General features: G+C 49.6%; 1 protein-coding gene across 2 annotated transcripts in view; it reads left to right on the forward strand.

Annotated features, from left to right (window-relative positions):
• Positions 1–12134, forward strand: part of RAD23B (RAD23 nucleotide excision repair protein B) — a 355852-nt gene that overhangs the window by 323814 nt on the left and 19904 nt on the right. The window contains exon 9 of one of the 2 annotated variants that reach the window (XM_078676661.1): positions 5736–5930. In XM_078676661.1, the coding sequence (XP_078532787.1) occupies positions 5736–5930 (195 nt within the window). Of the gene's footprint in view, positions 1–5716; positions 5931–12134 lie in introns of both variants that reach the window. The other variant, XM_078676659.1, reaches the window with a different exon arrangement.

Raw genomic sequence — 12134 nt, forward strand, 5'->3', positions numbered from 1 at the left:
AAGTGTGACATCTGAGCATTCCAGGGTGCACTATTGTGCCCGCTTCCAGTATGGCAGGACCCCCCTCTCTTTGTGTCTTGAGCTCCTTGACTGAACCCTCCTTGAAAACCGGTTTGGAAAATGATTTCCCCTCTCCTGTCCCAAGTGCCAGCCTGTCTGAACAATTGAGTAGCCCCTCTCCCAAGGGTTACCCATTTGGTCTTCAAAGGTGACTTCTCCTTTGAAGCTTGCTTTTTGGGCCAACACCCTTATGGCTTCCTGCAGGAGCGAGGTGACACCACCTTCCAAAGCAGGCCCCTTTTGTATCCTTTCCTGTCCGCCGGTAGAACATCTCCCCAGGATAGCAGAAAGCTGTCTCAGCAACAGGACCCTGTGTGCAACTGGTACGAGCACAGGGGACTAAAGGCAACAAAGTGGCAACTTTGCTAAATTTGCACACTGCAACTTAGTACATTAATTTCGACCTGAGACTCAAGTGGGGCTTAATGTTACAAGATTTTTTATACTTTAGACGACCATCCTTGGTTGCACCTTTCCAGGAGGATGCACAGCTGAGCTTTTGGTGCGTAACTCTGCACTTGCCAATTGGGCAACCAAGCTTTTTCACCATAAAGACTACAGTTTTGCGTTTTTACCATCTTAACATGTTAAATTACATGTTCTGCCTGTGGTATATGTTGCATCCTGCCCTAGGACTCAATAGGCTTGCCATAGGGGCGACTTCCAGATATACCTGGGGAAGTCTGACTTTGCCATTGCTTTAAATGTAAAGTCGGCCAGCAGTTAAACCTGTTCTTCCAGCCTGCAAATGGCCGCCTGGAAGTCTCGTTTTACTGGTTTCCCATTGTGGGTGGCACAGCCAGTGCTTCAATCCTTGGAGGTGGACCCTCTAACTTACATGCCCTGGGTACCATTTACTATGGTCTTGCTGGTAAGTTAGTTTGGCCAGTTGGGTGAAAGCAAATTCGACCTTCCAGTTAAAGGGCACTGAGGTCAGGTTAACAGGCCTCCATGCACTCCGAGTCGATAAACTAGCAGCATCAGTCCAACAAGCATTTGCAATGCAATAGGTCTCGCAGCATTTAAGTTTGAGTTACTGGCATTGTAAATGATAATTTTTTTTTGGTGTCCGTGTGTGCATGGCAGTGGTGGTGCAGAGATGCAAATCAAAGTATCATGAAACAGCAGCCTCTGAATTTAATGGAATGTCGGCAGATAACAGAACCTAGCCAGAGGGCGATAGATAGATAGAGAGGGAGGGAGGGCTATAGATAGATAGATAGAGAGGGAGGGCGATAGAGTAAGGGAGGGCGATTGATAGATAGAGAGGGAGGGCGATAGATAAATAGAGGGAGGGCGATAGAGAGAGAGTAAGGGGGGGCGATAGAGTAAGGGGGGCAATAGATAGAGAGGGAGGGGGCAATAGATAGAGAGGGAGGGGGGCAATAGAGTAAGGGAGGTAGATAGATAGAGTAAGGGAGGGCGATAGAGTAAGGGAGGGCGATAGAGTAAGGGAGGGCGATAGATAGAGTGAGTCAGGGCGGTAGAGTGAGTCAGGGCGGTAGAGTGAGTGAGGGCGGTAGATTGAGGACGGTAGAGTGGGTGGGAGCTGCAGGACACTCCAGACCTGGGGGTCCTGCAGAGACAGGGACTGTTGCAGGACACCGGTGGGAGCTGCAGGACTCTCCAGCCATGGGGGCCCTGCAGAGGTAAGGACTGTACCAGGGCCATTGTGGGAGCTGCAGGACTCCAGACCTGGGGGTCCTGCAGAGATAGGGACTGTACCAGGGCCTTGGTGGGAGCTGCAGGACTCTCCAGACCTTGGGGCCCTGCAGAGGAAGGGACTGTACCAGGGCCACGATGGGAGCTTCAGGGCTCCAGACCTGGGGGCCCTGCAGATTAAGGGACTGTACCAGGGCCACGATGGGAGCCACAGGACTCTCTAGCCCTGGGCCCTGAAGAAGGGACTGTACCAGGGCCACGATGGGATCTGCAGACCCTGGGGCCTTGCAGAGGAAGGGACTGTACCATGGCCATGGTGGGAGCTGCAGGACTCTCCATCATGGGGGGGGCCTGCAGAGGCAGGGACTGTACCAGGGCCACGATGGGAGCTTCAGGGCTCCAGACCTGGGGGCACTGCAGAGTAAGGGACTGTACCAGGGCCACGATGGGAGCCACAGGACTCTCCAGCCCTGGGGCCCTGAAGAGGAAGGGACTGTACCAGGGCCACAATGAGATCTGCAGACCTGGGGCCCTGCAGAGGAAGGGACTGTACCATGGCCATGGTGGGAGCTGCAGGACTCTCCAGACATGGGGGCCCTGCAGAGGCAGGGACTGTACCAGCACCTACCGCACTCCTAATACCCAAATCTGTGACGCCGAGTCAGTGCTCGGGCCTTCAGATGGGGCGGTCTCGCTTAAATTGGGTTTAATCGTGGGTAGTTACCGGGCCAAGGTTTGGGAGGGGTTGGTCCATTGGCGTTAGCCTCGGCAGCCCCCGCGGTGCGGGCGATGGGGGAGCGCGAGCGAGCTCCCGAGGGCTTCTTCAGGACAGTAACCTGGCCTGAGAGCTCTTGACTGAGTCCGGAGGGGGGGGGGGGTTCAAGCTTCGCAACTCCGCAGGGTGGGGACAAGGCCTCTTGGAGTGCAACATGGACGCAGCGGGGTGTCCTGACATTGCTCTCGGGTGCCCCAGATGGGGGCACAAAGTTGGGGGTGACACCCGAGTTGGCTGGGGGGGAGAGGGTCGGAGCTACCCTTCTGCTCTTCTACCGAGCGCTCTGTGGATGGTAGCAGAACACTTTATGTTGGTGGTTTATGTGGCCAACAACAAAGCACTTTGCGCTGTTAACCGTAAAGGCTTTAGGGAAGGATCTGGGGTGTGAAATATTATCGGAAGTAATCGAGTGTATAGCCAGAAAGCGCCATAGCTTAGCATTACACCATACCCTAGAACGCCCTTGAATACTTTAAATGTATGAGAAAACAAAATAGGTTTCATTAAGTTAAAACCTTCATATCAACCATACACCTGTCCGTGCAGGTCACCGGCTACCGCTTGGTAGTAACGTGGAGTTCACTAATATCAGTATTTTTAAAGTTGATATTTAAAATGAATGTCTGGATCGGCAAAGGGAAGCTGCAATAGTACAGTTTGCAGTAATGGAATCAAAGTGTGTGTGGCTGTGTAGGGTAGTGCAACAAAAGGGGATTTTGTTTGTGAGATCAGCCCTTTAGATCTAGAACAGGTGATAAGGCTTTCCTTCATAATAAACCTCTAACTTCTTTTTCCAGTGTAATGGTCACACTGACGTCTTCTGAACGGGTTTGTGCATTACCAAGCAAACTTTTAATAATAAGTATACATGACGCACACTTTATACAATTTTTCTCGTCTGTATGTGGGAAAATATTTGCTAACCATAGCACCAACTGACTGATATGACCTCGGAAGGATCGAGCCTGTGACCTACAGGTTCTACACATGTCCACAATGGACGATTTGGTATAAGAATGACGTTGTTTAGTTGTAAAGATGCTCTGGGCTTAAGCATCAGTTAAAGTATAAGGGGTCTAGCAGACGAATTTATATTTCCAATAGTGGGACATGCAGGGTTAGTCTATTAATGTGGTAAAACACGACACCGGTAACGTTGTGTGCTAAGTTTGTAAAAACAATAGAAAACGTGTCTATTTAAATTAATCTTGACAACTTGATACTTCCGATTGCGGGCCTCATCTTTACAGGAGGGTGCACGGTAGCGCCTCCCACCCCACCCTTAAATCCCCCTCCAGAGCAGCCACCACTGCTCCGCCCGCCCCGCACCTCGAGCCAGGCATCCTCCGGGGTCGAACAGCAGGTCCCCCGCCCCAGGCGCAGTCCGCAGATTGAACGACGGCGGCATCCCCCGAGTAGGAGACACAGGTCGGGGGATGCCGTTTGGGACACACTGGAGCCTTCTCCCCGGCGTGAGGATAGGGACGCCCGCGCCACCCCAGGCCACACGCTCAGGGCAGCCGCCGCTGCGCTGCATATTGGGGCGACACTGGAGCCTTCTCCCCGGTGGACCAATTGTATAGAAAGAGGATAGGGACGCCCGCGCCACCCCAGGCCACACGCTGCCCCTGGTGATTCGCTCTCTTGGCTGCCTTAGCCCGGTGCCCAGGTACCCGAGGGGTGAGGCGCAGTATCCTGGAGTGCCAGCACCTCCCCCCCCCCCCCCCCCCCGCGCGCTCGCTCGCGCGGCGCCTCACTCATAGCTCCAACCCTATCAAGTTCGGCTGTCGTCTAAAGAGAGCGCGCTGACTAGCAGTTGATGAGCCAATGAATGAAGTGTTTACACATGGCAACGTAGAACAACTGGCCCCACCCACACTTACGTAAATGTGTGAACAAACAGGGGATACAGTCCCTGATAGGCGTGGTAGTGAGACGTCATGAAAACGTCATGAAAATTATTATCCGCATGCGCACCATTAGTGCGCATGCGCACAACGATGGGGGGTCCACTGCCACATGGGGGGCAGTGGATTATGGAACACCGGCCTGGTATCGGCGACCGGGGCTGGACACGTAGCCACTAACCTCCTGACATGATGCCGGATGACATGCCCCCAGTGATGGAAGCCCTGCGTGTGCCCGGTGAGTGGGGTTGGGAGGGTGTGTGTGTGTGTGCACGTTTGTGTGTGTATGTAAGCCCTGCGTGTGCGGGGGGGAGGGGGGGAGTGCGCTTGGGAATGTGTGTGCGCATGCGTGAGTGTGGCTGTGTGCGCGCGCGTGAATGAGAGAGGCTGCTGAATGTTGAACAGGAGATGTGCACGTGCACGCCCACGAGGTGAAATCCGCCGAGGGAAAGCGCGTGCATATCTCCTGTCCACCTTCCCGCAAACGGGCGACATAAGGTCTTTCTCTGACGCGAGACCTAAAAACATGGGGGTTACCATACAAAAAGGACCATTTCCTTACAATCGACATCTGCACCAGCCGCATGCTAGTCATTGCTTACGGAGGGTTCTGCTTTAGAGTCTATGCAGAGCATGTTTACATACAGCAGCACATGCTACAAACAGAAAATATTACTTAACCCTGTACGCATCTCTTTGTAGTGTGTAGTGCTGTAGATGCATGTGCAGCCATCTTCCTCTCCAGACATTCGTGGTTCAGACTACAGACCTTTTTTCTCTCAAATAACTATTCCTTTTCTGCAGTACAAGTGCATCATTTACTGTTTCATTCACCTCTCCATACTACTCTCACCCGCTGTGGGAAACGGCCTAATATGGAGTCCATGCCCATTGCTGGCTAAGGGAGATTAGTTTGTGACTCGAAAGACTTCTTCAAAGAAAAACAAGTTGTAGATGTCCAGCCCAACACTGTTTGGCAGGGGAGTAAACAGAGCATGTGAATCTGCAGCACTATACGCTATGAACAGATGCTTACATGTGTAAGTAACATTTTCCTTTTCACATGTTCTGCCTTGGTGTTTTTCTAAGTTATTGGTGAGTAGTTTAATAGTTCAATTGGTTATCTAATAATTGTGTGGCGGTGACAACTTCTATCAATGGTTTGCAGTTGTCACTAACTTGTTTTTCTCACCGGATATTTTAAGTATGTTATTCAGCATGCTTCAGGGAATATTTATGAAAAAACTTAAAACTACCAACAATTAGAACCAACAATACTTTATTTCAGCGTGTTGTATCTTTATTCCCTTTTGTTCCCTGATGAACCACAGCAAATCAGTCAACACCAGGAGCAGTTTATTCAGATGTTAAATGAGCCAGTTCAGGAGTCTGGTGGCCAGACTGGAGGTGGTGGAGGTGGAGGTGGTACTGGTGGCAGTGGTGGTGTTGGAATGGCAGGTGACTCCGGAAGCGGCCACATGAACTATATTCAAGTTACACCTCAAGAAAAAGAAGCTATAGAGCGGGTGAGTTGATGAATGCATGCACAAGTACTTTTAAGATTTTTTGTAAGGAAAAAAATGACTTGTTACCTGATCCATTTTTCTGCATTGAGGTGGAAAGGATACCAAATGGCGCAAAGAATCTCCAAATTGGATAGTTCTAACCAACAGAATAAAACGGTTTCTGCTTTATCACTTGGATTAGACATAGACTGCTACCTTTGCACTTGGCCCCCATATTTTCCTATTTGGGTACTCCTTTTAGAAAAAAATATAAAAGCAGCCTTAGCAAAGTTTTACATCACAATACTGCATGTGCAAAAAATTAAATTTGCACACTTAATTTTGCCCCATCTAGAGATCACACTGATAAATTCAGTCTACAGAAAAAGCTCTTGACTGGGTGACAAACTATTCAACAAATGTACAGCTTCGGATTCTGCATAACGTCCAGTCTTCTACCCTGGAGTGCACATCACTGTCCAATCATTCTTATACCTTTGACAGAAACAAATTTTATCAATTGCTCTCTCCCTTGTGTGTGTGTTTTTTTCTGTTTTAGTCCAGGGCCTTTACAGGCTACAGTTGGCCTTCATATGTTTATTTTTCTCCTACAACTGCCAGATTTGCTGTTTGCCTGCATGTTCTATTTGGTGGAAAGCTCGCTGAACGACAGTGCCCCAATAGGTGCCCTGCCTGCAGGAAAAATTGAAGTACAGTAATTAGGGGAACATACTCCCTGGACATGCCTACATAGACCACAGATGTACCGAACAGCAAATGTTTTCCCTTTTTGTGCTTTAGCTTCGCACTGCCGTTAACTGGTGGGGTTTATATTTCCTCATTCGGGCAAAAAACACCAGCTATCTTGGGGGAAGAGTTCCTGGGAAGTGTTCCTTGGTCCTTAATGTGTCCTCTCTCCCTGGACCTATTCAGGAGCTGGCACTGCACATCTGCCCCAAAAGCGATCCTTTCTACTCCTGGACATTGCCACTCATTATGTCCAAGTCCCCTCAGCTTTCTTTGAAGCCTAAATGACACTATAGGGAAACAAACAGCTAATACTGTTAACAGATGATTTCCCAGGTTTGCTAAATCTATGATACGATGTCTTCAATTCACTACACTTGTGAGACGCTTGAGAAGGAACATATTATTTGCACACCATCCCTTGCCACTATCGCTCAGCAAGGAATTTTCTACCCTGCAACCGTCAAGCACAAAATATATTTAAAGGCACTTCTTTTCAACGGCCGCTCTGCAAACAAACATTGACACAAAATAGCCCAACCTTGTGAAAAGGTAGACTTGGGCACTTGTTCTATAGCTGAATCTTAGCTAAAAATGTGGTTTTGAGCACAGCAAGGGTTAATCACGGCATACCAGACAGGATGCTGTTGCACAAATCAGTTCTTGAGATGGGAAAATGAACTGTGGTTTTTAGTGTGAGAAGTTGGCCTGATATATGATGCTCACTAGTTCTAGTGATCACCTTGTATCAGTCCAAACAACCCTTATGGTGATTGGTTGTAAGTCAACCTTATAGACCAGCTATCCTAATGGTAGCATGGACAAAGCAGTCTTAGGCTAAACTCTTTTGGCATGTGAAGCCAGCTGTTTTACCACAATATAACCCCTTGAATACCAGATGAAAGGACACCACACAGGTTGTTATGAAAATAAACACTATATTTATTAATACCAACACCTCTGAACTCTTTATGAGGTCAGAGGGCTAAGCACATGACAATCTCTTAAGAAAAATACGATAAGTTGCACAAAATTACAATGGTGCCCTAGAGGCACGACAAACCATATACTAAGTAAGTGGAATGTGAAAGTCGATAGAAGAAATGGAGCTGTCCAGAGGCTGGAGGTTCGCTAGGACTACGCTATCTTCACCTTAGGTAAGTAATAGGAGGCCCACGGGACGCGTGTGCAGAGTGTGAACTCACACGCGAGATGCGTAACAACGTCTATGGACAGTACAGTTCAAGTTAAAGGTGAGTACGGACAATCCTGACTAGTTAGGACTAAGAAGACTGTGGATCTGGACACTAGGACAGTTAAACTACCCTTGAGCACCGAAATGCTCTCGTTACCTCACCCACGGGCTGCGGGTGCATAGGTGTCAAAGTGTGTCGGGTTCTCGCGTTGAAGTCTATGGAGCCTGGAAGAAAAGATGCTGCAGGCGACCAGGAGGAAGATGTCCGGTGCGATCCAAGGGTGGATCGGTGAAGAAGAGGACCTGAAAGCAGAGGGGACAGTGTTCAAAGTCACTAGCCAGTGACGGGTGTGGAACCAGGAAGGAACCAGATGCTGTCGTCGCGATCAGGTGAAGAGTGGACGCTTGTCTCTGCAGCCACGTGGACCAGGAGGTGTCTTCGACGACCAGGATGGAGGCACGAGCTGTCCCACGCAGGCTCTCGCTGTCGGCGGTGTTGGATCCGGATTCGGCGTCAACAGGCCTTGGCAAAGGCAACCCACGCGGTGAGTGGAAACGGCGTCTGGAGTAGACCAGGAGGGTCCAGGGTGCTCCTCTTTTGGAAGGGAGCAAGGGCCAGTCTGGAGCAACCAGACCAGCAGTGAAGTTGTCGTGGATCGTCGTCTAGGAGGCCACTAGCCAGCCGGCAAGTAACCAGACAACGCGTCGAGCAGCAAACAAGCAGAAGGGCCCCACGCAGATCTCGTGGAGGCTGGAGGGCTGATCTTCGGTGCAGGAGCTGCTCGGGGCTGGGGCTTCTCAATACCCAAAGCACTTGGTCGAGTTTTCCTCGGGAGTCGTGCTGGAAGCGAAGTGCAGGTTCTTTCAAGATGGCCGGTCCCACGTGTCTCGTCGCACCCACGGGTCTCAGCTTTGCTGCAGATGTGAGTTGAGGTCGGAGAGGTCTGGGAATCCGGGTCTCGTCGGGCTCTGAAGTCTGGATCCTCGAGTGAAGACGACAAAGGGAAGCCGCTGGACGCTTGATGGTACCTGCTTGTGCAGGGTGGACCCTCCTTGCCCACAAGGGAGATTCATCAGTCTTCTGTTGAGCAGAACGTCGAAGTCCAGAGTTTCTTCTTGTAAAGTTGTTCAGGATATTCTAATTTGGAATGGGACCAGCTCCTACCTTTATTCTCCTAAAGGGGGCTGCACTACTGACTAGGTCCCTCCCCTGGGTGGGACCAGGAAGGGGGGTGGCTACACCCTCTATCCTTTGTCCGGTTTCGCGCCAGAGCTGGGGCAGGGATGCCCCAGCAACTGGTTTGAACCGGTGTATGCACAGGACACATTGTGTGCCCCAGGCATGTCTCATTCCTTTCAGGCCTCCCTACCTCAATTCACAAAATCCTGTCTGGGGTGGTGTTAGCACCTCCCAAGGCAGGAAACCCTTTGTCCAAGCCTCCCTCGCTGGAAAGACTCCCAGCAGCAGGAGGTCAGACTTGTGTCTGTGGTGGCAGCATCCATTTTGTGATGCCAAGGCTCGAGTTAACTTTAACCGGGGTTCACAGTTACATACATGTCGTGTCCCTCTAGAAGGGTGGAATGCTACCCCCGTCGCCAGAATTGGCGAGGGGGTAGTATTCCAATTCGTATGACACCTTACTCGACATGTTTTGATAATGCTATACCAAAGTTAGCATTTAACCGCGAGGATTATAATGCACTTATGAGTATATGGTATAGCGTTATCATGGGACAGCTATTAGGAGTTGGTTCCGCAAGCTGCAGACGGGCTCAGCTCATGCCAGAGAACCATCTCACATAATTCCAAGCACTCTGCCTTCAGGATTGATAAGGCCTGCCTTAGGAGTGACTGATAGGAATATATGTGTCCATTTTAGGGTTAGATATAGGTATACCATATCTACAGCAAAGGGTGATTACACCACCTTGCCCCAGCTGTCGTGCAGCCAGGTGTGTCAGTTTTAGATGGCCAGCCAGGGGTGGCATAATACATGCTTCAGCCCCTGGTCGGCCCTGGGTACACCTATGCCCTGGATACCTAAGGTATACTGTACAGGGACTGATAAGGTGGACCAGTACCAATTGGTAAATGCACCTAAAGTACATGGTTGTCAATTTAGAGAGAACAGGTAGGCTGTGGGTCTGATTAGCAGGCCCACAGCCAGGGAAAATCGTAAACCAGTGAAGCCAGAAGCAAAAATCTGGGGTGACCATAGGATTGCAGACCCCACTCTCCTACACTTAGTACTATGGGAGAGCTTAGGTATTTGATTTTTGTTTTTTAATTTAATGAATGTAGGTGGTTGTTGACTGACTGTGCCATGTTGCTCACTTGTTGTGCAAGTAAAAGGAAGAAGTCCAGTGTGAAACTTGAGGGTGTGGCTGAGTTACTGTGTAATGAATTGGTACCCATCAAGGTTAGTTCTGCGAGCAGAATATTGTTAGAATATTTCATGTTGTGTTTTCTGTGCAGAAGACTAATCTGAAGTCTGATTGGGGTTTGTGAGAAGTTCACTGTTTTTGATGTGACTGTTTAGTTGGTGTACACCGCACTTTACAATTACTTTTCCAAATCGGGGAAGATTGCTAATGAGTCTGAAGTGTTCTAGAATTTCAGAGTGATTTGGTTTTTTTCCCCCCAATAATAGGCAAGATCTGGCCCTATCTGATTACGTTGGGGTGAAGGACCTGTGTTAGAGAAGCGTTGATTGTTGTAAGCCAAATTATTGCAAATAAACTTTTCTTTGATTGTTTTGGCTGCTGTTGGCCTTTGACATATTTTTGTGATTTGCGTTTGACTATTTTGGGTAGGTCTTACGAGTTGAGTTTCTAAAAAGCTTTTCATCAGTCTGGTGTTTTATGGGTGCAGAAGTAAGATTTCAGTTTTGCAGTTGTGTTGAGGAAAAGTAAGAGAATTGTTTGTTTTCTGTTAAGGGTGCTCAAATAGTACTAGTGCTGCTTTTGAGTTGAATAACATGCGTTGCTGGGTTCAGTGAACGAGAGACTGGTTCCTAAAAGGATAGCTGCAGTTTTTATTTCTATTTTGAACAAAATTTTAGCCTTTATCAGCTTGGGTTTAGAATTTACCCGACTTATCTTTGTGCCCACTTTTTGATTTCCTTTTTGCGCGTGGTTAGTTTAATTGTACCAGGGTTTGCTAGGGGTCTGTTATGGAGTTGTCCGCATTGCTGTGGCAATATTGTTGGAAAAATAATCAATAGATATAATGTACAAGCATTCTTCAACTTCACCCGTCTGTCTCCAGAGCAGACTTCTGAGACTACTTCGCTCTTATCCAGGACCGGTGAGTCTCTTGCCTAAATCCAGAAATTTTGAGGCCCTTTACCTCCTTTTTGGACAGTTCGGCCTCCCTGCTGCACCTTTGGGCCCCGCGGAGTCTGGTGGGGGCAGCCCTAGGCCTTTGGCGCCAGCTTCATCGGCCCCGACTCCGGAGGGCCCCTGTGGATCTGGTATTGGATCCGGATCGATGAAGGTCGATTTCACGCGACCTTCCCCCCGAAGTCGATCCCGACGATGACGCGCCCCTGGTCGTCGCCGGCCCCATCCTCATCCCTGAAGTTGCCACGACTTCGAGCAATGTTGGTTCCAATGCCAAAAGGGACTTTTGTTCCTGTTTCATGGTGTTAATTCTGGGCCAGTAGGTGGTAAAGAGGAATGGGAAGGACTGCTGGACCCTTTAACTGACCAGCCTAACAAACCTGTCTGGCAGATGGACCAGGTGTTGCCAGTGGTCATTACACTTCCCCTGACACTGGATTGCTTTCTCCCCCTACCGTTGCTTTGGAGGAGGGAGATTCCTGCGCTGTAGTGGTGAGAAGGGCAGCTAAAGTCCTTGGCCTTGAGCTCACTTCGGTGGCAGTCAGGACTAACGTCCTGACAGAGGTGCTTCAGCCTGCGGCTTCCACTTCTGAACCCCTCTTGCCATTTAATGAAGACCTTGGTCACAGGGGCTCTTGTGGACAAGACAATCGCCCACCGCCCGCTGTGGGCGACCCAGCGTTCTTGACTGAACATCCCTCCCCTGAGAGCTTGGTGGTCCAAGCCTCATCTTCAAAGGGCACATTCCCTTCTGCTCCTCCAGATAGGGAAGCTGGATCACCTTGGGAAGAGGATGTTTTCTTCCTCCAGCTTGGCATTGTGGTCAGTGAATACTGCTAGACTCTTGGGCCGATACTCCCATACCATCTGGGATACGGTTGCACAGGTGCTGCCTCAGTGCCCAGAGGCAACCCAGGCCGTCCTCTCCCAGGAAGTGGCTG

Source organism: Lissotriton helveticus, chromosome 2_1 (genome assembly GCF_964261635.1).
Source record: "Lissotriton helveticus chromosome 2_1, aLisHel1.1, whole genome shotgun sequence".
Classification (NCBI taxonomy): domain Eukaryota; kingdom Metazoa; phylum Chordata; class Amphibia; order Caudata; family Salamandridae; genus Lissotriton; species Lissotriton helveticus.